This window comes from Nycticebus coucang, chromosome 6 (assembly GCF_027406575.1).
Source record: "Nycticebus coucang isolate mNycCou1 chromosome 6, mNycCou1.pri, whole genome shotgun sequence".
Taxonomy (NCBI): domain Eukaryota; kingdom Metazoa; phylum Chordata; class Mammalia; order Primates; family Lorisidae; genus Nycticebus; species Nycticebus coucang.
Genome location: NC_069785.1, coordinates 135339855 through 135362662, shown reverse-complemented (window position 1 = coordinate 135362662; position 22808 = coordinate 135339855). Strand labels below are relative to the sequence as shown.

General features: G+C 39.8%; 1 protein-coding gene across 7 annotated transcripts in view; it reads right to left on the bottom strand.

The window, feature by feature from the left end:
- The window catches only part of ARHGAP32 (Rho GTPase activating protein 32), a 263606-nt gene that overhangs the window by 103443 nt on the left and 137355 nt on the right, over window positions 1-22808 (bottom strand). For all 7 annotated transcript variants that reach the window (XM_053594093.1, XM_053594099.1, XM_053594100.1 and 4 more), the window contains one exon: window positions 19191-19277. In XM_053594093.1, the coding sequence (XP_053450068.1) occupies window positions 19191-19277 (87 nt within the window). The remainder of the gene's footprint in view (window positions 1-19190; window positions 19278-22808) is intronic.

The window sequence follows — 22808 nt, the reverse complement described above, 5'->3', positions numbered from 1 at the left end:
ACAGACCCACTCACTCTAACACTTTTGCTCCTCCTGCTCAGAGGGCGTCTGCCCAGCGCCCTTCTACAAAGACTGCTAAGATCCACTCTCCTACTAAGACTGTTTCTCTCCCTCACTTTCTCTCTCTCCTGCTAAGACATATTGCCCTCCAGAACCTAAGGGGAGTTAATCCTGAGCAAGGCAGCACAGTGGTCCACATCCAGACAGTAACCTAGGCCAGGGCCGGAGACCTGGCCAGTCCCAGGCCCCAACAAGTGGTGAGGAAGATGGAATAGTGGAAGCCACTGGCACACAACAAACTTGAATTTGCCCAAGTCCTTACCACACCAAGACATTTTTCTGAATTTATATTATGGGTATAGATCCTGAAGACATTGACATTAGCCAACTCCTAGAAGAGAGAAACAGCTAAAAGCTTGGCTCTAAGATCACAATGTCCTAATTGTGACTCCTACTTGTATAAGAATGAAATCAAATAAATCACTGTAAAGGACTTAGTAGTACCAGGCAAAAAGAAATAGCTCCATCTTACTTATTACTGTTGTTTATAAATCTGGAGAACTTACTCCTACCAGAGGTAAGAAACAATGTTTTCAAACAAACTCTCAGGATATTTAGTAAAACAAACAACTGATCACCAAATGCTCAACAACTCAAAAGACAGAAGAATACTGTTATCAATTACTTCTCAGTGCCTCGATCAGGTCAAAGTCAGCACATCTTTATAGGCCAAAGGTTGCATAATGGCTGAATTATGAACTTCAAATATGGAAAATAAAATCTCAAATTCACTATTATAATTTTAGAATAATTCACCAAGCTCTGGCAATCTTTTGTCTGCTTTGTTTTCCTGTTCCCTTTCCAAAGAAAATGTAACATTAGGATTCAAGTCTGCACATGTGTAAAATCATCCCACAGCACTGAAGGTGAAGACAGACACAATCCCGACGTGGGAGGCTCACGTTCAGGGCTCCTTGGGAGTAAGCGGCTAAGACCCCTGGGGAAATGGAGTCCTGTGTTTCTTGGTGCCTTGGTGCTTGTGGAACAGGAATACATTCTGATTCTAATCCTTTCTCAGTCAGCATTCTTTATGAAACACGGTGTTCTGATGTAACTGCAAGGTAACATTTGCTAGCTGGAGTACTGTCTTACACAATATAGAGCCACGTGAGTGTGAAATAGGGAGGGGAGAAAGGAGGAGGAAAACAGGGAGGAGGAAAGCAGTAACCAGGGATGTGGGATCTGAACCTTGACGGTGCTACTTCCTAGTCGGCTGCGCTGAGATGAGGTGATGCGTCCACAAAGTTTCCTCATCTATGAAATGGGGGGCACTAACAGTCCCAGAGGTGACAGAAGATTAAATGACACGACCAAGTGAAGCACTCAGCACACTGCGTGGCCACTCACTAAATGTTAGCTGCCACTATTAATGTTTTTCTGTTACAGCTGTCTGGCACAATAGTAAGTTGTCCGTGCTCTAACACGGTGCTTGTGTCATCCACCGAGGGTGACAAGCACATGTTAGCTTGGTTAAATTGTTAACCTTCACTAACACCGTGACAATGAAGGCCTCCACTCTCGAAGGTTAATTTTGAAAAAGCTATTTAAACTGCAAATTGATAGATTTGTCAAGTTCTAAATTAGAACACAATGATTGAAAACAATATTGTACATAACACATTTGTATTTAAATTTATGTTGCAATGTCTCATACTTCCTCAGCATAAATTCCTAAAAATGTAGTATTAGCAGAAGCTACGTCACATGAGACATCTCTGTAATATTTTTGCAACTTTTCTATGAGCATAAAATTATTTTAAAATAAAAAATTAAAATACACAAAATTCCTGAAAATGAAAACGTTGTACAATTTTTACCGCTTGTGTCTATTTCGTTGCACCCTCATCAATACTGGAAACAAGTAAAAATTTTCCACTAGGTAAAATTAGTATTTTCTTTTACTGACTTAAGGAAGCTGAATCACAATTTCACATTTCTTAATCACTTTTATTTGTTCTTTCATAAAAAACCTCTTCACATTTTTGCCAATTTTCTGAATTTATCATGTCACTATCATATTTATCAAATGAAGTATAAACTGCATGTCCACTCAAACTCTCTGATGAAATTATTAGCCCTTTGACAGCTGTAACCTAAGTAGGGAGTTACAATCAAGGAAATTCCTTGAATGCATACTGCTGTAATTTGTCAAATGGTTGTAATGCTGAAATAGTAAACTTTTTCTAAGAAAAAGTCATAAAGAAATTTGTTGGTCTGAAATGGAATTATATCAAACTAAAAAGATTCTGCACATCAAAGGGAACAACAGAATGAAGAAACAACCTACAGAATGAAAGAAAATACATCCAAGGAATTAATATTGAAGTACATAAAAAAACTCAAAGAATTATAGAGGGAAAAAACAAATAACTATATTAATCAAATGGGCAAAGCACCTGAACAGACTTTTCTCAAAAGGCTAAGAGGCCTGGCAGGGTGGCTCACACCGATAATCCCAGCATTCTGGGAAGCAAAGGCGGTGGACTGTTTGAGCTCAGGCGTTCCAGACTGACCTGAGCAAGAATAAGACCCTGTCTCTACTAAAAATAGAAAAATTAGCCACGCCTACATCCCAGCTACTCAGGAGGTTAAGATAAAAGGTTAGCTTTAGCCCAGGTGAGGTTGCTGTGAGCTATGACACCATGGCAGTCTACCAAGGGTGACAGAGTGAGCCTCTATCTCAAAAACAAAACAAGAGGGGAAGACAAGATGGCGGACTGAACCCAGCTTTCAACAGAGGCTCCCGTCCAGAAGGAGAGTTAAGGGACAGGAATTTAGTAAGTATCCTGGTGGACTTGAGCCTCACCAAGAGAGAAGGTTGAAGAACGCACATCAACACCGCTGAGGCAAGCTGTGATCACAAGGACGCAAACAAAAGGTACAAAATCCACCACCAAGCGGACGGGAGTCCCCCTCCCCCATGAGACCGGCTCAAGAGCCCCACAATTGAACAAGCGGGCAGAAATTAAAGGCCCTCCCACTACACTCCACGGGAGAGACCTTCTAAAAACTGGACCTACCTCCCCTACTGGGGTGCCGTGGCGTTCTCCTGCCGGGCATAAAACTGAATAAAACTTTAAAAATCCTTTGCCGGCAACCCTGAATCCCCAACACTCCCCTCCCGCCCACTGAGGTCTGGAGGCCTGTCCCCCAGGAGTTTGGATCCTTGAGTGATTTCTCAAAGGGAATGGACAGTCCCCGAGTTGCGACTGGTCAGCATTGACTCTGAGGCACGCGAGTGAGGAGAGGGCACCAGGCTGAGGGGGAGTCACGCCTCGGCGGCACTTCCCTGTGGTGCGATGCAGCAGCCCTCCCGGTGCATCAATACAGCCAGACATAAAACTGAATGAAACTCTAGCTTCCCCCCAACTCTCACTCAGGGTCTGGGGACCTGTACCCCAGGAGTTCAGATCCTTGGGTGATTTCTCGAGGGGAGCGCACAGTGCCCGAGCCGCGACTGGTCAGCGCTGACTCTGAGACACGCGGGCGAGGAGAAAGCACTCTACTGAGGGGGAGTCACGCCTCGGCGGCACTTCCCTGCGGATTAGGTGCAGCAGCCCTCCCCGGGCAACATTACGGGGCCGGGCACAAAACTGAATAAAACTCTAGCTTCCCCACTGAGAGTTGAAAGCCCCTACTCTCACTCGGGTCTGGAGGCCTATCCCCCAGGAGTTCGGATCCTTGGGTGATTTCTCAAGGGGAGTGCACAGTGCCCGAGCTGCGTCATGTCAGCGCTGACTCTGAGACACGTGAGCAAGGAGAGGGCACTCTGCTGAGGGGAAATCAAGCCTTGGCAGCACTTCCCTGTGGTGCGGTACAACAGCCCTCCCCGGGCGGGCGGGCGTAAAACTGAATGAAACTCTAGCTTCCTCCCCACTCCCAATCGGGGTCTGGGGGCCTATCCCCCAAGAGTTCAGATTCTTGGGGGATCTCTTGAGGGGTGTGGACCAGCATAAACTGCGGCCACTCAGTGCTGACTCTGGGGCGCGAGACAGAGGAGAAAAGGGTCGGCTGAGCGCCCACACCAGAGCAGCAGTTCCCTGGAGGTACATCAATAGCCGTTTTTTCTTTAACGGAAGAACGCTCACTTCTGGATATTCTGAGGCCACACCCCCTGTCTCCCTGGGCAACCAGAGGAGGCCACCGGTGAGCAGGGGATTTCCTGACACTGCTCACAAACCCGGGAAGTTTCCAGGGCGGGGCCGACCCAGAGAGGTGAAACCTCCAGCAGCAAAGATGTTTGAACTCAGAACAGCCTGTCTTCTGTAGGCGATTTCGGCAGGAACAGAGACAGAACCCCGCAAAGTTGTCTGTTCTGTTCTGTTAGCAACATCAATCAGGGACAGGGCTAAGCCTGAGTGAACACCTCCTTCCCATCACCTGCATCAAGCACTCAAAGATGTCAGGCCCCATCTCCTCCTGCTAGATAGCGGCAGTCTGCGGGGGCCTGGCAGACTTCCTTGCGATTCAGGCAGGTGCAAACCCCTGGAGTGTCTGTTCACTGCAGGCAACTGGGTTAGCCATCTGCAGAGATACCAGTGACTGGGTCCGACAGAGGGGCAAAGTGGGGAAGGAGACGTCAACCTTCCCACACTGCTCTGTTTGCTGGGTGGCTCCTTCCTGACTCCACGCTGCACTGGGGGTGAGCCGTGTCAGAGGAGTCACCAGGCCCCTGTGATTCAGTTCCCAGAGACCTCTTGAACTCTCCCACCCAAGACAGGTGCCGATTGAGACAGTTGATTTGGACCTTTTGAACTGCGCTTGGGGCCAGAGGTGGGCGGGCGGGGTGACTTAATTGCTGATTTTTCCACACAGCTGAGACTTCAAGCCAGAATAGAAGTTGCAATAAGATCGAACAGAAACCAGCTGAAAACAAGACAGAACCACTTTGCTCCACCACACCAGACAGGGCCGCAGTTTCTCAGGCCACAACACTATACGGCCCCTCGATAAAGCCCCAGGGGAAAAAACCAAAGGGAGTAAAATAACCATGGGGAGGAATCAGCGGAAAAACTCTGGTAACATGAATAACCAGAATAGATCAACCCCCCCAAGAAAAGATACGGCAGATGTGATTGAAGATCACATTCATAAACAACTGGCTGAGAAGTCAGAAATCGAATTCAGAATTTGGATTGCAGACAAGATTAATAAAATGGAATTAGGAATTCGAGGAGAAATTCAAAAGTTGTCTCAAGAATTTAACGAATTTAAAGACAAAACCACCAAAAACTTAGACACACTGAAGTAAGAATTTACAGCCCTCAAAGATATGAAAAATACAGTAGAATCCCTCAGCAACAGAATGGAGCAAGCAGAAGAAAGGATTTCTGACATGAAGATAAAGTCTTCGAACGCTCCCAGTCTCTCAAAGAGGAAGAGAAATGGAGAGCAAAAACGGATCACTCACTCAGAGAGCTCTCAGATAATTCGAAAAAAAGCAATATAAGAATTATAGGGATTTCTGAGAACGATGAAGTGGCCTCCAAGGGCACAGAGGCCCTTCTGCATGAAATTAAGAAAATTTTCCAGACATGCCTAGAGAATCTGAAATTCAGATAGCAGACAGCTTCAGAACCCCAGCACGATTCAACCCCAATAAGTCATCCCCCAGACATATCATAATTAGCTTCACTAAAGTTAACATGAAAGAGAAGATTCTCAAAGCAGTCTGGCAAAAGAAAACTATTACGTACAAAGGTAAGAATATTAGAATAACTGCAGATCTCTCTGCTGAAACTTTTCAAGCCAGAAGAGGGTGGTCATCAACATTTAATCTCCTAAAGCAAAATAACTTTCAACCCAGGATCTTGTATCCAGCTAAACTGAGTTTCATCTATGATGGAGAAATTAAATACTTCAATGACATTCATATGTTGAAAAAATTTGCCATAAGTAAACCAGCTCTTCAGGATATTCTCAGACCTATCCTTCACAATGACCAATCCAATCCTATACCACAAAAGTAAACTCACTCAGAAACTTCGGATCAAACTCCAACTTCCACACTGGCGAAAGGATTAAAAATGTCCACTGGACCTTTGAAAAACTCGATACCCAAAATTCCACCAGACTTATCAATACTCTCCCCATCAATGTGAATGGCTTAAACTGTCCTCTAAAGAGGCATAGGTTATCTGACTGGATACAAAAACTCAAGCCAGATATTTGTTGCATACAAGAGTCACATCTCAACTTAAAAGACAAATACAGACTCAGGGTGAAAGGATGGTCATCCATATTTCAGGCAAATGGTAATCAGAAAAAAGCAGGTGTTGCAATTTTATTTGCAGATACAGTAGGCTTTAAACCATCAAAAGTAAGGAAGGACAAGAATGGTCACTTCATATTTGTTAAGGGTAATACTCAATATGACGAGATCTCAATTATTAATATCTATGCACCCAACCAGAATGCACCTCAATTTATAAGAGAAACTCTAACAGACATGAGTAACTTGATTTCCTCCAGCTCCATAATCGTCAGAGATTTCAACACTCCTTTGGCAGTGTTGGATCGATCCTCCAGCAAGAAGCTGAGCAAAGAAATCTTAGATTTAAACCTAACCATCCAATATTTAGATTTAACAGACATCTACAGAACATTTCATCCCAACAAAACTGAATACACATACTTCTCATCAGCCCACGGAACTTACTCCAAAATTGACCACATTTTAGGTCACAAGTCTAACCTCAGTAAATTTAAAGGAATAGAAATTATTCCATGCATCTTCTCGGACCATCATGGAATAAAACTTGAATTGAGTAACAACAGGAATCTGCATACCCATACAAAAACATGGAAGTTAAATAACCTTATGCTGAATGATAGCTGGGTCAGAGATGAGATTAAGAAATCGCCAATTTTTTGGAACAAAACGACAATGAAGACACAAACTATCAGAACCTCTGGGACACCGCAAAGGCAGTTCTAAGAGGGAAATTTATAGCACTGCAAGCCTTCCTCAAGAGAACAGAAAGAGAGGAAGTTAACAACTTAATGGGACATCTCACGCAACTGGAAAAGGAAGAACAGTCCAACCCCAAACCCAGTAGAAGAAAAGAAATAACCAAAATTAGAGCAGAATTAAATGAAATTGAAAACAAAAGAACAATACAACAGATCAATAAATCAAAAAGTTGGTTTTTTGAAAAGGTCAATAAAATAGATAAACCTCTGGCCAACCTAATCAGGAAAAAAAGAGTAAAATCTCTAATCTCATCAATCAGAAACAACAAAGACGAAATAACAACAGACTCATCAGAAATCCAAAAAATCCTTAATGAATATTACAAGAAACTTTATTCTCAGAAATATGAAAATCTGAAGGAAATTGACCGATACTTGGAAGCACGCCACCTTCCAAGACTTAACCAGAATCAAGTGGAAATGTTGAACAGACCCATATCAAGTTCAGAAATAGCATCAACTATACAAAACCTCCCTAAAAAGAAAAGCCCGGGACCAGATGGTTTCACGTCAGAATTCTACCAAACCTTTAAAGAGGAATTAGTACCTATATTACTCAACCTGTTCCAAAATATAGAAAAAGAAGGAAGACTACCCAACACGTTCTATGAAGCAAACATCACCCTGATCCCCAAACCAGGAAAAGACCCAACAAGAAAAGAAAATTATAGACCAATATCACTAATGAATATAGATGCAAAAATATTCAACAAGATCCTAACAAACAGAATCCAGCAACACATCAAACAAATTATACATCATGACCAAGTTGGTTTTATCCCAGGGTCTCAAGGCTGGTTCAATATACGTAAATCTATAAATGTAATTCAGCACATAAACAAATTAAAAAACAAAGACCATATGATTCTCTCAATTAATGCAGAAAAAGCTTTTGATAATATCCAGCATCCCTTCATGATCAGAACACTCAAGAAAATTGGTCTAGAAGGGACTTTTCTTAAACTGATAGAGGCCATCTACAGCAAACCCACAGCCAATATCATATTGAATGGAGTTAAATTGGAATCATTTCCATTCAGATCAGGAACCAGACAAGGCTGCCCATTGTCTCCATTGCTTTTCAACATTGTAATGGAAGTTTTAGCCACCGCAATTAGGGAAGAAGAGGCGATCAAGGGTATCCATATAGGGTCAGAAGAGATCAAACTTTTGCTCTTCGCAGATGATATGATTGTGTATCTGGAAAACACTAGGGACTCTACTACAAAACTCCTAGAAGTGATCAAGGAATACAGCAGCGTCTCAGGTTATAAAATCAACATCCATAAATCGGTAGCCTTTATATACACCAACAACAGTCGAGTTGAAAAAGCAGTTAAGGACTATCCCATTCACAGTAGTGCCAAAGAAGATGAAATATTTGGGAATTTACCTAACAAAAGACGTGAAAGATCTCTATAAAGAGAACTATGAAACTCTAAGAAAAGAAATAGCTGAAAATGTTAACAAATGGAAAAACATACCATGCTCATGGCTGGGAAGAATCAACATTATCAAAATGTCCATACTACCCAAAGCAATATATAATTTCAACGCACTCCCTATTAAAGCTCCACTGTCATATTTTAAAGATCTTGAAAAAACATTACTTCTTTTATATGGAATCAGAAAAAACCTCGAATAGCCAAGACATTACTCAGAAATAAAAACAAAACAGGAGGAATCACACTACCAGACCTCAGACTTTACTACAAATCGATAGTGATCAAAACAGCATGGTATGGGCACAAAAACAGAGAAGTAGATATCTGGAACAGAATAGAGAACCAAGAGATGAATCCAGCTACTTACTGCTATTTGATTTTTGACAAGCCAATTAAAAACATCCAGTGGGGAAAAGATTCCCTATTTAACAAATGGTGCTGGGTGAACTGGCTGGCAACCTGCAGAAGACTGAAATTGGACCCACACCTTTCACCATTAACTAAGATAGACTCTCATTGGATTAAAGATTTAAACTTAAAACATGAAACTATAAAAATACTAGAGGAGAATGCAGGGAAAACCCTTGAAGAAATTGGTCTGGGTGAGTATTTCATGAGGAGAACCCCCCGGGCAATTGAAGCAGCTTCAAAAATACACTACTGGGACTTGATCAAACTAAAAAGCTTCTGCACAGCTAAGAACACAGTAAGCAAAGCAAGCAGACAGCCCTCAGAATGGGAGAAGATATTTGCAGGGTATATCTCTGACAAAGGTTTAATAACCAGAATCCACAGAGAACTCAAACACATCAGCAAGAAAAAAACAAGGGATCCCATCGCAGGCTGGGCAAGGGATTTGAAGAGAAACTTCTCTGAAGAAGACAGGCGCACGGCCTTCAGACATATGAAAAAATGCTCATCATCTTTAATCATCAGAGAAATGCAAATCAAAACTACCTTGAGATATCATCTAACTCCAATGAGACTAGCCTATATCACAAAATCTCAAGACCAGAGATGTTGGCGTGGTTGCAGAGAAAAGGGAACACTTCTGCACTGCTGGTGGGAATGCAAATTAATACATTCCTTTTGGAAAGATATATGGAGAACACTCAGAGATCTAAAAATAGATCTGCCATTCAATCCTGTAATTCCTCTGCTGGGCATATACCCAGAAGACCAAAAATCACAACATAACAAAGATATTTGTATCAGAATGTTTATTGCAGCCCAATTCATAATAGCTAAGTCATGGAAAAAGCCCAAGTGCCCATCGATCCACGAATGGATTAATAAATTGTGGTATATGTATACCATGGAATACTATGCAGCCTTAAAGAAAGATGGAGACTTTACCTCTTTCATGTTTACATGGGTGGAGCTGGAACATATTCTTCTTAGTAAAGTATCTCAAGAATGGAAGAAAAAGTACCCAATGTACTCAGCCCCACTATGAAACTAATTTGGGGCTCTCACATGAAAGCTATAACCCAGTTACAACTTAACAATAGGGGGAAGTGGGGAAGGGGGGGTGTGTAGAGGGAGGGGGATCAGTGGGATCACACCTGTGGTGCATCTTACAGGGGTATTTGCGAAACTTGGTAGATGTAGAATGTAAAGGTTTTGGCACAGTAACTGAGATAACGCCGGAAAGGCTATGTTAACCACTGTGATAAAAATGTGTCAAATGGTCTATGAAGCGAGTGTATGATGCCCCATGATCATATCAATGTATACAGTTATGATTTAATAAAAAAAAAAATACAAAAAATACTCAACATCACTAATCATTAGGAAAATGCAAATTAAAACTGAAATGAGATTATCATCTCACACCTGTCAGAATACTTATTATTAAAAAGATGAAGTGTTGGCAAGGACGTGGAGAAAGGGAACCCTTGTACACTGTTACAGAAATATAAATTGGAACAGCCACTTTGGAAAACTATGTAGAAGTTTTCGAAAATCTAATAACAACCACATGATCCAACAACAATCTCACATGTGGGTATATATGCTAAGAAGTTGAAACCGACATGTGAAAGTGACATGTGCACGCCCATGCTGGCTGCATTATTTTTAATATACTAATTATAGAATCAACCTAAGTCTCTATCTGTGGATGAATGGATAAATGAAAGGTAGTACATGTACACAACAGGATACCACTCAGTCATTTTCCCCATTGACGGATCTCAAGGAGAGAGCCACAGCATCAGCCGAACTCACAGCAACCTCTAACTCTTGGGCTCAAGCAATCCTCCTGCCTCAGCCTCATGAGTAGCTGGCACTGCAGGCAACTGTCACAATGCTTAGATAATATTTTTCTATTTTCAGTACAGACAAGGTCTCACTCTTGCTCGGGGTGGTTTCAAACTCCTGAATGCAAGGGATCCTCCTCCCTCAGCCTCCCAGAGTGCTAAGATTACAGGTGTGAGCCACCATGCCTGATCCTATTCAGCTTTTAAAAAGAAGAAAATTCAGTCATCTGTGACAACACTGATGAATCTGAAGGGCATTATGCTAAGTAAGACAAGCCAGACACAGAAAGGCAGATACTGTGTGATCTCGTTCACATGTATCATCTAAATCAACTGAACTCACAGATGGGCAGAGGAGAAGGGTGGCTACCAGAGGCTAGAAGGTGGGGGTGCTGGGGAGATGTTGGTGAAAGGGTACAAAAGTAAGACAGGAGGACTAAATGGTAAGTATTTAAGATGAAAATTTAGTAAACTCAGAATTCAGTCATAGAAAGAATTGGTTGGTCTTATTTGCTTGGTATATTTTTCATAGAGTGATACTTAAAAAATATTTTTTAAAAAGGCATTACAATATATTGTTTTATGCTTTGTGGTTTTTCTGCCAGTTCAACTTAGTTCCTTTGGCTTTGTCTTAGGAAGTACCACCTGAAAGCGAGAAGCCCTACAAAAATAACTGTTGAGGGCGGCACCTGTGGCTCAGTCGGTAAGGCGCCGGCCCCATATACCGAGGGTGACAGGTTCAAACCCAGCCCCGGCCAAACTGCAACCAAAAAATAGCCAGGCGTTGTGGCGGGCGCCTGTAGTCCCAGCTACTTCGGAGGCTAAGGCAAGAGAATCGCTTAAGCCCAGGAGTTGGAGGTTGCTGTGAGCTGTGTGAGGCCACGGCACTCTACCGAGGGCCATAAAGTAAAACTCTGTCTCTACAAAAAATAAAAAAATAAAATAACTGTTGATACAGTTACACTTCACAAGCTGTCCTGTCTGTCAGGTTTCAAAGTAATCACTGACCTTCTGGTTACTGGTCTTGTATGTAAAGAGCTTGGAAGTCACCACTCTATCTTAGAAAGTAAATGCTAAACTAACTAAAAAAAAAAAAAAATCAACAAATCTTCTTGGATCCATCACAGAAGAGAGAGGTTACAGAACAGACTAGAGACGGACAAGCGAATAAAGGAAATTACAATTTACCCGCAACAGAAACCCAGCAGAATCCTCTGTGGAAGACAGCAGAGCAAGAAGCAGATACATTAAGAGTGCTGGAATTAACAGACCAGGAATTTGAAAGAACTATGATTAATATGCTAAAAGCTTTAATGGACAAAGTAGACAATTTACAAGAAGAGACTGCGTACAGAATTTAAAATTTAACAAAGAATCAAAAGGAAATGCTAGTAGTCAAAAATGGAAATGAAGACTGTCTTTGATGGACTCATGAGTTGACTGGGCATAGCTGAGCTTGAGGATATTAAAATGGTAACTTCCAAAACTGGAAAAAAAAAGAGAGAGAGAGAAAGAAAACTGGGGGTGAGGGGAGCACAGGGCAGAGAAAATAGAACATCAAGACATTGTGGAAAAACTGCAAAAACTGTAGCGTGTATGTGCTGAGGATACCAGGAAGAGGAGAGAGAGGGGAAGGAGCACCAACAGTGCTCAAAGGGTTCGTGACCGAGAATTTCTCCCAACCAACGTCAGACACCAAGTCACAGATAACACAAAGCAGAATAAATGCCAAAACTGCACTGAGATGCATCAGATCCAAATTTCTGAAAACCCAAGATAAAGATTGCAAAAGAAGTTGGGGGGGGGGGGTGAACGCCTCACCTGTAGAGAAGCAAAGATAGAAATTACATCCAACTTATCCTCAGAAAGCACAGAAGCAAGAAGAGCGAGGAGGAAGGTCCTTAAGTGTTGACAGAAAAACAACAAAAACAACTAACCTAGAATTCTGTGCCCTGCAAATTATCCTGCAAAAGTGAGAAAAAATAGATTTTGTCAATACAAAAACTTGAGGAAATTTGTGACTAGAAACTATGCCCATCAGGAAATGTAAAAGATGTTCTTTAGAGAGAAAGGAAACCATATAGTTCAGAAACCTGTATCTATATAAAGGAAGAAAGAATATCACAGGAAAGAACAGGGGAAGGTAAAAGAAAATTTTTATGTTTCTTATAATTATCTTACAGATAACATCATTCAAAATAATAGCAAGAATATATTCAATAACAGATGCTCATGTATGTGTGGACAGAGTGTATATATACACTTACATATTTTTATATATGTCAAATGAATGACAGCAATCATACAAAGGATGCGAGAAAGGAATTAGGAACACTTTTATTTTGAGATGTTTATGCTGGCTGGGCCCAATGTCTCAGGCTCCCACATCTGAGAGGCTCCTGCTAAGATTCAGAACACGGCCATGACGTCCCCTTTCATCAGTGCGTTTCAACACAGTGCCAGGATTCCCAGCTAATGCAGGAAGAAAAGCAAAGGAAATACCAAGTATCCGGACTACAGAACAATCTAAAGAGCTGATTTTAAAAAACTCTGGGAACTAATAAGCAATTACAGCAAGGCTGTGGATATAAGGTTAATAAACAAAAGTCCATCACTTTCCTATATACCAGCAGTGAACAAGAGTCATTGAAATTTAAAACATACTGGTATTTGTAATAGCACCCAAAAATGGAATGCATGGCTATATATCTAACAAAATATGTACAAAATCTATGAGGAAAACTACAAAACTCCGGTCAAAGATATCAAATACCTAAATCAAAGGAGAGATGGTTCATGCTCAAGGATTAAGAAGATTTGATATTGTCAAAATACCAATTCTTTGCAAGTTGACCTACGCAGCGGTTCTCAACCTGCGGGTCACGACCAATGAAAATACATTCTGCATATCAGATATTTACATTACAATTCATAACAGTAGCAAAATTACAGTTATGAAGTAGCAAAAATTTATAGTTGGGGGTCACCACACATGAGAACTGTACTAAAGGGTCGCGGCATCAGGAAGGTTGAGAACCACTGACCTACAGATTCAATGCAATCTCAATCAAAATCTAAGCAAATTGTTTTGGTGATACTGACAAATTGATTCCAAAGTTTAAATGGAGGCGCACAAGACCCAGAAAAGCCAACACAATACTGAAGAGGGAAAATAAACTCTAAAAAATTACACTACTCAACTTCAAGACTTACTATAAAGCTACAATAATCAAGACAGCATGGTATTGGTGAAAGAACAAACAGATCAATGAAATAGAATAGAGAGGCAAGAATGAGACCCACGTAAACAGATCTCTGATGAAGGAACAAAGGTAATGCAAAAGAGAAAAGACACAGTCTTTTCTAAATGGTGCTGGAACAACTGAAAATACACACAGAAAGAAATAAATCTAAACAGATCTTATAACCTTCACAAGAATTAACTCAAAATGGATCACAGACCTAATGTCAAATGTAAAACTTTAAAACTCCTAGAATATAATGGAGAAAATCTAAGCGACCCTGGTTATGGCAATGACATTTATATTTAACACCAAAGGTACAATCCATGAAAGAAATGATTGTTTAGCTGGACTTTATTAAATTAAAACTTTTGCTCTCCAAACGGCAATGTCAATAGGACAAGAACATCAGCCACAGACTGAGAGGAAATGTCTGCAAAGGATATATATGTAAAGGGCTTATCCAAAATACACACAGATGGCTCAACGCCTGTGGCTCAAGTGGCTAAGGTGCCAGCCACATACACCTGAGCTGGCAGGTTCGAATCCAGCCTGGGCCTGCCAAACAACAATGACAGCTGCAACCAAAAAATAGCTGGGCATTGGGGCAGGCGCCTGTAGGCCCAGCTACTTGGGAGGTGGAGGCAGGAGAACTGCTTGAGCCCAGGAGTTGGAGGATGCTCTATAACAATGAGAATCCATTTGGGAGTTTTAACACTGAGAGAACTATCAAGATTCAGTTTGTGTTGTCATCATTCTGGCAGCTCGCAGGTTGTAACAGATTGTAGAAAACAAACCTCAGCCCCAACACGAAATAACACTTGAGCTAGCTTGGTAACAAGAGAGACGGAAGAAAGGGAAACATTTTAGCTCTATCTCCAAGAGTCTTTACCCACATCCTTTGAAGTCCCTTTTATCATGGGATTATCTGGGGAAAAAAAAAAAAAACTAATGTTATCTATGAATTATCTCTTTAAATGTACGGTATTAAGTAAAAAGAGAGAGAAAAAAATAGACCTGATCTAAATCTCAGCCCTGCCCTGACCTAAATACAGAAGCTTACACAATTCACTCAGTGTCTGCCAGCAGCAGTCTGCTCATCTCTGTGATGTGAACAGTAACACTCACATTCACAGAGGCACTGTAAGGATGTGAGCCGTCTCCATGCACATTTTGTTTATAAACGTATATTCTGTATACGCTAATATAATATTTACCCCCACTTCTGTAGCAACAGCATTTTCTAAATGAACTGAGAAGAGATAATTGATAGCAAGGAATGCAATTCTTACGGTGGAACTTCAAGCACGGGAACATCAGAGATTCTCTGAGGCAGGGAAGCATTCCACTGAACCAAACGTTTTCCCCACTTCTCGTGGCATTAAAAAGCCTTCAGATCACTATAAATATTTACAAAATACTTAATCTTCAGCAAAAACAAACTACTAAATATTAATGAATTCTGGTTAAAATACAAAGTGAGTTAATACACTCTAACATCAACAGGAACCACTAATGTCAACTAAAGCTGACAACAGGGTGATAAATACTAAGTATTTTATTAAGTAACAACTATTCTCATACCAGCAAAACTATACTTACAAGAACGAAACATGATTTTTCATTAGGGCACATAAATTCTCAAAGCAACTAAGTTTAAATTTGCCATTTTTGAAACTAAGGCTTAAGAGCTAATGCTTACTTACTTGCTTAAGAACAAAATAATAGAAGACAGAATTAATACCACTGATGTTAAATTTGTGAATGTTTTGTTCTATGTAGTAGAACTCGATATAATTAGTGTCCAGAGTTTATCTAATTTTGACCTTTTATATATTACTGAATTTTCAACATTCGAGACAGGAAAGTTTTCTTCCTGTATCTACCATGACATACATATTCCAGAAATTCCTAGGATTTTTATTCATTTTCATTAGTTTCAAACTAAAAACATTATGTTTCCTGAGAAGTATGGGACATGCAAAGGGAAAAGACGTGTGGTTTTTGGAACAGAAAAGAGACTACAGGATCCTGCCTGGACCAACACCACGACCCAAACCGGACAGTGTCTCTCCACCCAGAGTGGCTCATCCATCTGGTCTACACAAAACACTCTTCTGTTTTTAATTTAGAGAAAAGAACAAAAAAATAAAGGAGGGAATATCTGAAGCACAACCTACCTGTATTAGTTAAGGTAATTTATTCTAAATAATGCTATGAAGAAGGAAGTTGAGGGCTCCAACAGGACATTATAGACCATCAACGATCAATATTCATGGTTAATACTCATTTAAAACACACCAAGTGGCTAAATCAGATTTGTAAGACTAGTATCTGTTCTAATTGCTTTGGGCCCATGCTATAACAGTTGTTTAAAAGTACTTACTATCACTAACCAGGGGTCCTCAAACTTTTTAAACAGGGGGCCAGTTCACTGTCCCTCAGACTGTTGGAGGGGCAGACTATAGTTTAAAAAAAAAACAACTATGAACAAATTCCTATGCACACTGCACATATCTTATTTTGAAGTAAAAAAAAACAAAACGGGAACAAATACAATCACACCACCTCATGTGGCCCACGGGCCGTAGTTTGAGGACCCCTGAAAGACTATAGTCATTGATTCAGATTGCCCCCAGCTGGCCGAGACTATCTGCCTCTAGATTTTAAGGTTCCACTTTAACTGGATTCGTGCACACGGAGAAGAGAAAGAGAGAGAGAGAGAGAGAGAGAGATGTGAAAGCAGATCCTCAGTCTCGGTGCTTCTGTTTCTGTAATTCTTTACCATCTGGGATGTGCTTGTGGTTTTCAGAGTAGCCAACAAGGTAAAAAATAATATTAGAAAACAGTGGAGAGGAGGGAAAACCCCACATTCGGGTTCAAATACTGTTCCTTTTTAATTTTATTATCTTGGGGAAGTTATTAACATTGCTGAGTCTTTGATTCATCACCTTTAAAACAGAAAGCAGTCTATTTACCTTGCAGAACTATTGTAAAAATTTAAACTACACACAGTGTTGTATAATAGACATACAAGTGACCAGAAATGCATTTGAATCTCTTCAGTATGGGAAACACAGTTTACAATTCTGGGCTCACAATTTAGAAAAAAATAAAAAAGGGCAGGCATATTTAAAATACTGTGAAGTTTCAAAGATAAGACCTAAAGAAACCCACACAACTTGACCTTCCAGAAAGAAAAAAAATCATGGCTATTCAGTTTGTCACTTTTATAAGCTAAGGAATAAGAGAAGAAACAGTTAAGAGGAAGGACCACAGATTTTGGTTAAATTAAAAAAAAAACTTGAAAAAAACATTAAAAAGAAATGAGCACAGATATGAAATATCTGAATAAACAGTCTCTAAAACAGCATCCATCTTATTTGAAGACTAAGCAATTTCTTATATCTGTTATACACTGAAGATTCCAAGGAATCAGAAAAAATAGCGGTCTGGAATTGAAGTCCTTGGTATCTACTGCTAAACATTTGCTATAGCTTCAGACAGCCACTTCACTAACCCAGGCCTCAGTTTCCTCATCACATTAGAGTTTGTCTCTCTCGGTTATAAAAATATGATTCTAGTTAAATATTGTTAATGACTAGCATTATGGCAAAAATACAAAGGTTACTATGCTATGAGAATGTACCAATGAGTACTCATAGTAAGGCAAAGAACAGGAGAACAGGCACTATTCTAACAATACAATAAATCACTACTCTGATGTAATAAACAGTACACCAGGTAACCTGAAATGTTTAAGGAACACGGCAAGATCAAGAAACTACCTACCTAGGTGACTAACACTGATACCACACATGGAAACGCGGTCAAGGTAGCAAACACTATGCTCGCCTTTTGAAGGTAATTTAAAAAACAGCACACATATTTTTGACACATTATGTTCATGAGATAAAAACATTCGCATTCTCAAAGCATTAGTGAGAGAGATGCTAAACTATATTAGGCTGTAGAGGGATTAATCATTTCATTCCTAACATACCAACCATATACTCTAGATAAAGAAGATGTGATTTCCATTCATCCATTAGAAATAGTGTATCCTAAAATTTCTTGATATTTTCACTTAAAAATTAACTCACCAAGTAGAAGCATTTTATGAAATATAATACGAAATTTAGTGCTTTAGAGCTACTGTACTTGCATGTAATATTCCTCAAAAAAGTTCTAATATTGTGTCAATAAATAGTAAGTTTAAAAAAATGCATATATCGTATTCTTACATCATGGAGGAACTTAGTGTCTTGGCTAGAAAAAGTGAGCATCTGAAGCAGAGCCAATTTAGTCTACGCTTTTGTTATAATGTATCAATAGCTCACTCATTTAACCTAATGATGAAAATGCAATCAAGATAGCAAAACACCATGCTCGCCTTTTGAAGGTAATTTTAAAAACAGCACACATTTTTTTGACATATTTTGTTCATGAGAATAAAAATATTTGGATTAATAAATGCTATCTTTCTTGTACTCTTACAGGAAGTATTCTCTCGATTACTTCAACTCTGAGTACGTAGAGAAAGGCCAGAATGACTGTGAGAAAGAATAAAACAAAGCAACTGGGTATCACAGTCACCGGTACCTACTTGTAAGTATCCAGAGCCTTGGGAACTCTCTAAACCCAAGCTGCAATGCTGAACTGTACACTGCAGGTAGTGGTATTGTGTCAACACATTTATTTCTCTTTTTAAAAGGATGTAGTTTATTTTCTTATAATATATAGCCCAATCTCACTTCAATATTATATAAGGATTTTTTGTGGATTATAATCCTTAGGTAATGTAAATAACACACTACATAAAGGAATGTAATCATGATTCAAACTAATTTTTTTTTAATTTTCTCTATACATATACATGTGTTTATTTGATTTCCACTTTTTGCCTTCACAGAATTAAAAAGGCTTAAAATTTAATAATAACAATGTTTAAGATAAGGACTAGAAGCAAAAACCTCGCAAAGAACGAACAAAGATAAATACACTCAGAAAAGAAATCAGACGATTGCTACAACGAAATATCGAGCAATAATAAGAATAATGCAAAAAAAGTAACATTCACATTGTCAGATAAGAGTGTGTCTATCATAGAATGCTTTGACTCTGAGGTTCAGTATGGAGTCATCAGTTAACTTCCAAAGTAAAATAGTTCTTAACTTTATGTGAAATGGAGAACACAATCACAAAATTACCTGACAAGCAATCTGCACGAGGTAGACCAACTCTTTAGATTCACAGCCATTTTTCATTACTTCATTCTGTTCTTCTGAAAGTGAAAGCTGTGTCAGAGAAGAAAGTGAGGAGAAAGAGAAGTCAAGTCATAATTAGTTAACAAAAATAAACCAAGCACTCATAGAGTCTTGGACCCTCACATCAACTTCACATTTAAGACATGCCTTCAATTAGAACTCTAATTGATAGAGCAGAAAAATGGTAATAATCCACTTATGGATAATTCCATAAGAATTCAGGATTTAAAGAAAACGTATCCAGAAGCTTGTATTTAGATATGAGTGTAGCTTTATCAGACTGGCACAACTGAATAGCAGTACTAAATAAAACACTCAACATTCACTCAGAAGGTCTTTACCTCCTCAACTCATACAGTACTTATGTGAAAAGAAGGCATTAAAATAAGCACCGAGAAAGAATATAACTTAACAGTTTAAAAGAACTCAGACCTTATTACACAGCTTCCAAATTGGCTGCCCCAAGAAAAAGTCTGGCCTACAGACACGTTTAATTTTGGATTATCATGCAGGACTGCTCATTAGATTTTATTTTTTTCTTGAACCAGTAGGCAACATATAGAAGCTGGGAGGTTTAATATGAAAAAATACAGATTTCTGCCCTTGACTGAAAAAAAAATCAAACAATTAGTAATGTTGGGCCCACATGGTCACATTGGCAACTGGCCACGGCAGAAAAGTGACCACCAGTATTCTCAAAAAGATTGCCACAGAACTAACTACTCCATTTTGTTGCCAGCAGCTAAGCAAAACGCTGCCTCGCATCATGCTACCTGCTTGGTTATTTTTCTTATACCCCACTTGTTTTACTCATCTATGTTACAGACCTGCCTATATTTTTGGATGCAAATTTGCAAACTCTGTTCCAGAGATGGGCAACCTTGAGTTCAGAAGTTTCAATAACTGACTATATAATACTGACCTACCCACTTAGTTTCTCATCTGGAAAATGAGGATAATATAATAATATCTCAAGTTTGAGGGTATTAAATAAGATGATGCATAGATAATGTTCAGCTAGGTGACTGGTACTTAACGTGTAATGCTCATTGTAGTTAATATAAGAAATACAAGGTTGAGGAAGATAAGAGTCTTAGGAAAGCAGTATCAATGAAAATAGTTTTATAACTTTCAAACATTAACCCATTTGTGCCAGAGGTTGAAACTTTTTAATTTTTTGCATGAAATTCATATATGTTACCTAGAAAAATTCAAAGAACGAGAATTTGAAGAAAAAAAATTTTATTACATTCGATGGTTACGTGGCATTCCAAAACTGGAACACTAGGCAAAACCAGTGCTACATTGCACACGATGTACAAAATTGTGTTTCTTCTCTTAGGAGATGTGACGTTCAACAGAATACTACACGTGTAACGCAGGATCACATTTCTCACATCAAAAACTAGTGCTCTCACAACATTCAGCACCCCACATTTGCTTTCCCGATTTGTCTATCACGTGATTCACAACATCATAACATGAGCCCGTGACACGCTTCTGAGAAGGTGGTCTTCTTCAGCCAGGTTCAGAGGGATGATCACAGGTCCCCAGATAATGGCATACCAAACGTCGATGAAACTCCAGAAAATCCACTAGTGTCTCATCATGTTTTATGCAATCGCCGAGGAGTTTGTAAGACCAATTCGAAATAGAACAAAAGAAGATTTGAATACCATTTCATTTCACAGAGTGATGCCTGATATTTATCAATGTTGTCATCAGCTGTCTACGCCTCCCATGAAATGGTTATACACTTTGGTCTTGTTTGGGTGCTGAACCTGGACGTTCTCTTCCAGTTTCTGGGAATAACATTGATAAGACCAGCGCCAGACGAGGCAACAGTGGCAACACGGTCATCTCTCAGTCTGCAGACAGCGCTGCCTCTGCCATCAACGTGGGACTCTGATGTGCCTCCTTCTTTGGTCTTCAGAGCTACATCTGATTCCAGTGGGGCTTTGTCAGTGCGATCCCTTCTCACCGTACCTGGTGCCTGGTGCTCCACTGAACTGAGCTTATTAAGAAGTATAAAACTGGTGGAAAAGTTAGCAAATGCAAAATGGTATTGTCCAGGGAGTGCCTTCCTAGACTGCTGGACAAGTGATGCACCGACACTGCACTCCTCATGTGTAGTATTTCTGGATTCACCCTGATACGGCTGAAACCAGCTAATGTAGCCAAACATTATAGCCAAACTGAATAGGCTTTCCTTTAATAAATTGTTTGTAGCCATGACAACTAAAATAAGGAAGCATACATTCACCAAAGCTGATATGTTTTCATTTGGAACAAATTTCATACTTGGCGGCACCCAAAGCTCAGTGGGTAGGGCGTGGGCCACATACACCAAGGCTGGCCTGGGTCGGCTATAACAATGACAACTACAACAAAAAAATAGCCAGGCATTGTGGTGGGTGCCGGTAGTCCCGGCTACTTGGGAGGCTGAGGCAAGAGAATCGCTTAAGCCCAAGAGTTTGAGGTTGCTGTGAGCTATGACGCCACAGCACTCTACCCAGGGCACCAGCTTGAGTCTAAAAAAAATAGTAATAATAATTTCATACTTTACTCCTTGAGAGTGCTTTTAAGAGGCTGCAACTTGGAAAACTTGGCCGCTGGGTCCAAATTTGCATTGTCAGCAACATACAAATCAGGAAACATTGTTGGAAAGACATCAGGTCTCAAGGCAGCTAACCAGAACATTACGTATATCTGTCCTGTGTTCCCAGAGCACACACCTTCTAGGAACTAAGACATAACCACCCAGAAAAATAAGTCCAAAAATAAGTCCCAGAAGACATTTGAATCCTTGTCGAGGTGGTTCAGGTGAAGTCGAGGTGGAGTTACTTACAGCGCATAAGTTGGAATACATGACAATGAGTTCAATCATTTCATCATCAAGAAAAAGTTCAACAATTTCTGTGGGGTTCTCATTTTGGTGAAGAAGTCTTTGGGCAGTTCTGTAACTCTACCTGCTATGGGCTGTGCAGTTAGGCCATACTTTTTCCATCTGTGAACAATTTTGTCATTTTCATTTTCTCTGCAGATGCAGATGGACCCTCCTCGTCAAGGATCATCTTCAGGCGTGGGTGAGTCAGCATCAGAGCCATCCTGAATAAGCTATGCTGGTCTGCGCAACAAGGAGCCTGGTGGATTATTTATTGCTCCACCTTCTTCATCTCCTGAGTCCACATCAGAAACAGGTGCTGCAGCATTTTCAGGAAGTTTTATCACTACAGCACTTGCTTCAATGCTGTCACCTGTCTCTCACAGGTCAGTTGTTTCATGTAAACTTAAAATCTGAGGCATCCTAAGACTTGTAAAATGATTCCAACTAAAAAAAGGAAAAAGATTATTATTAGTCACAGTATCTTGCCTAGTGTTCCAAAACTGGAACACACAAAGTATCAAACTCATAACTAATATAAAAATAACTTTGGTAAAAAAAAATAAAATAACTTTGATATTTTCTTTTTACAGCACAATACCATAATTAGTAGAGAAGTCATAGAAAAAAAGTACTAGTATAAGATGTAGTTGAGTAAAGTTTTATTTACCTGTCTT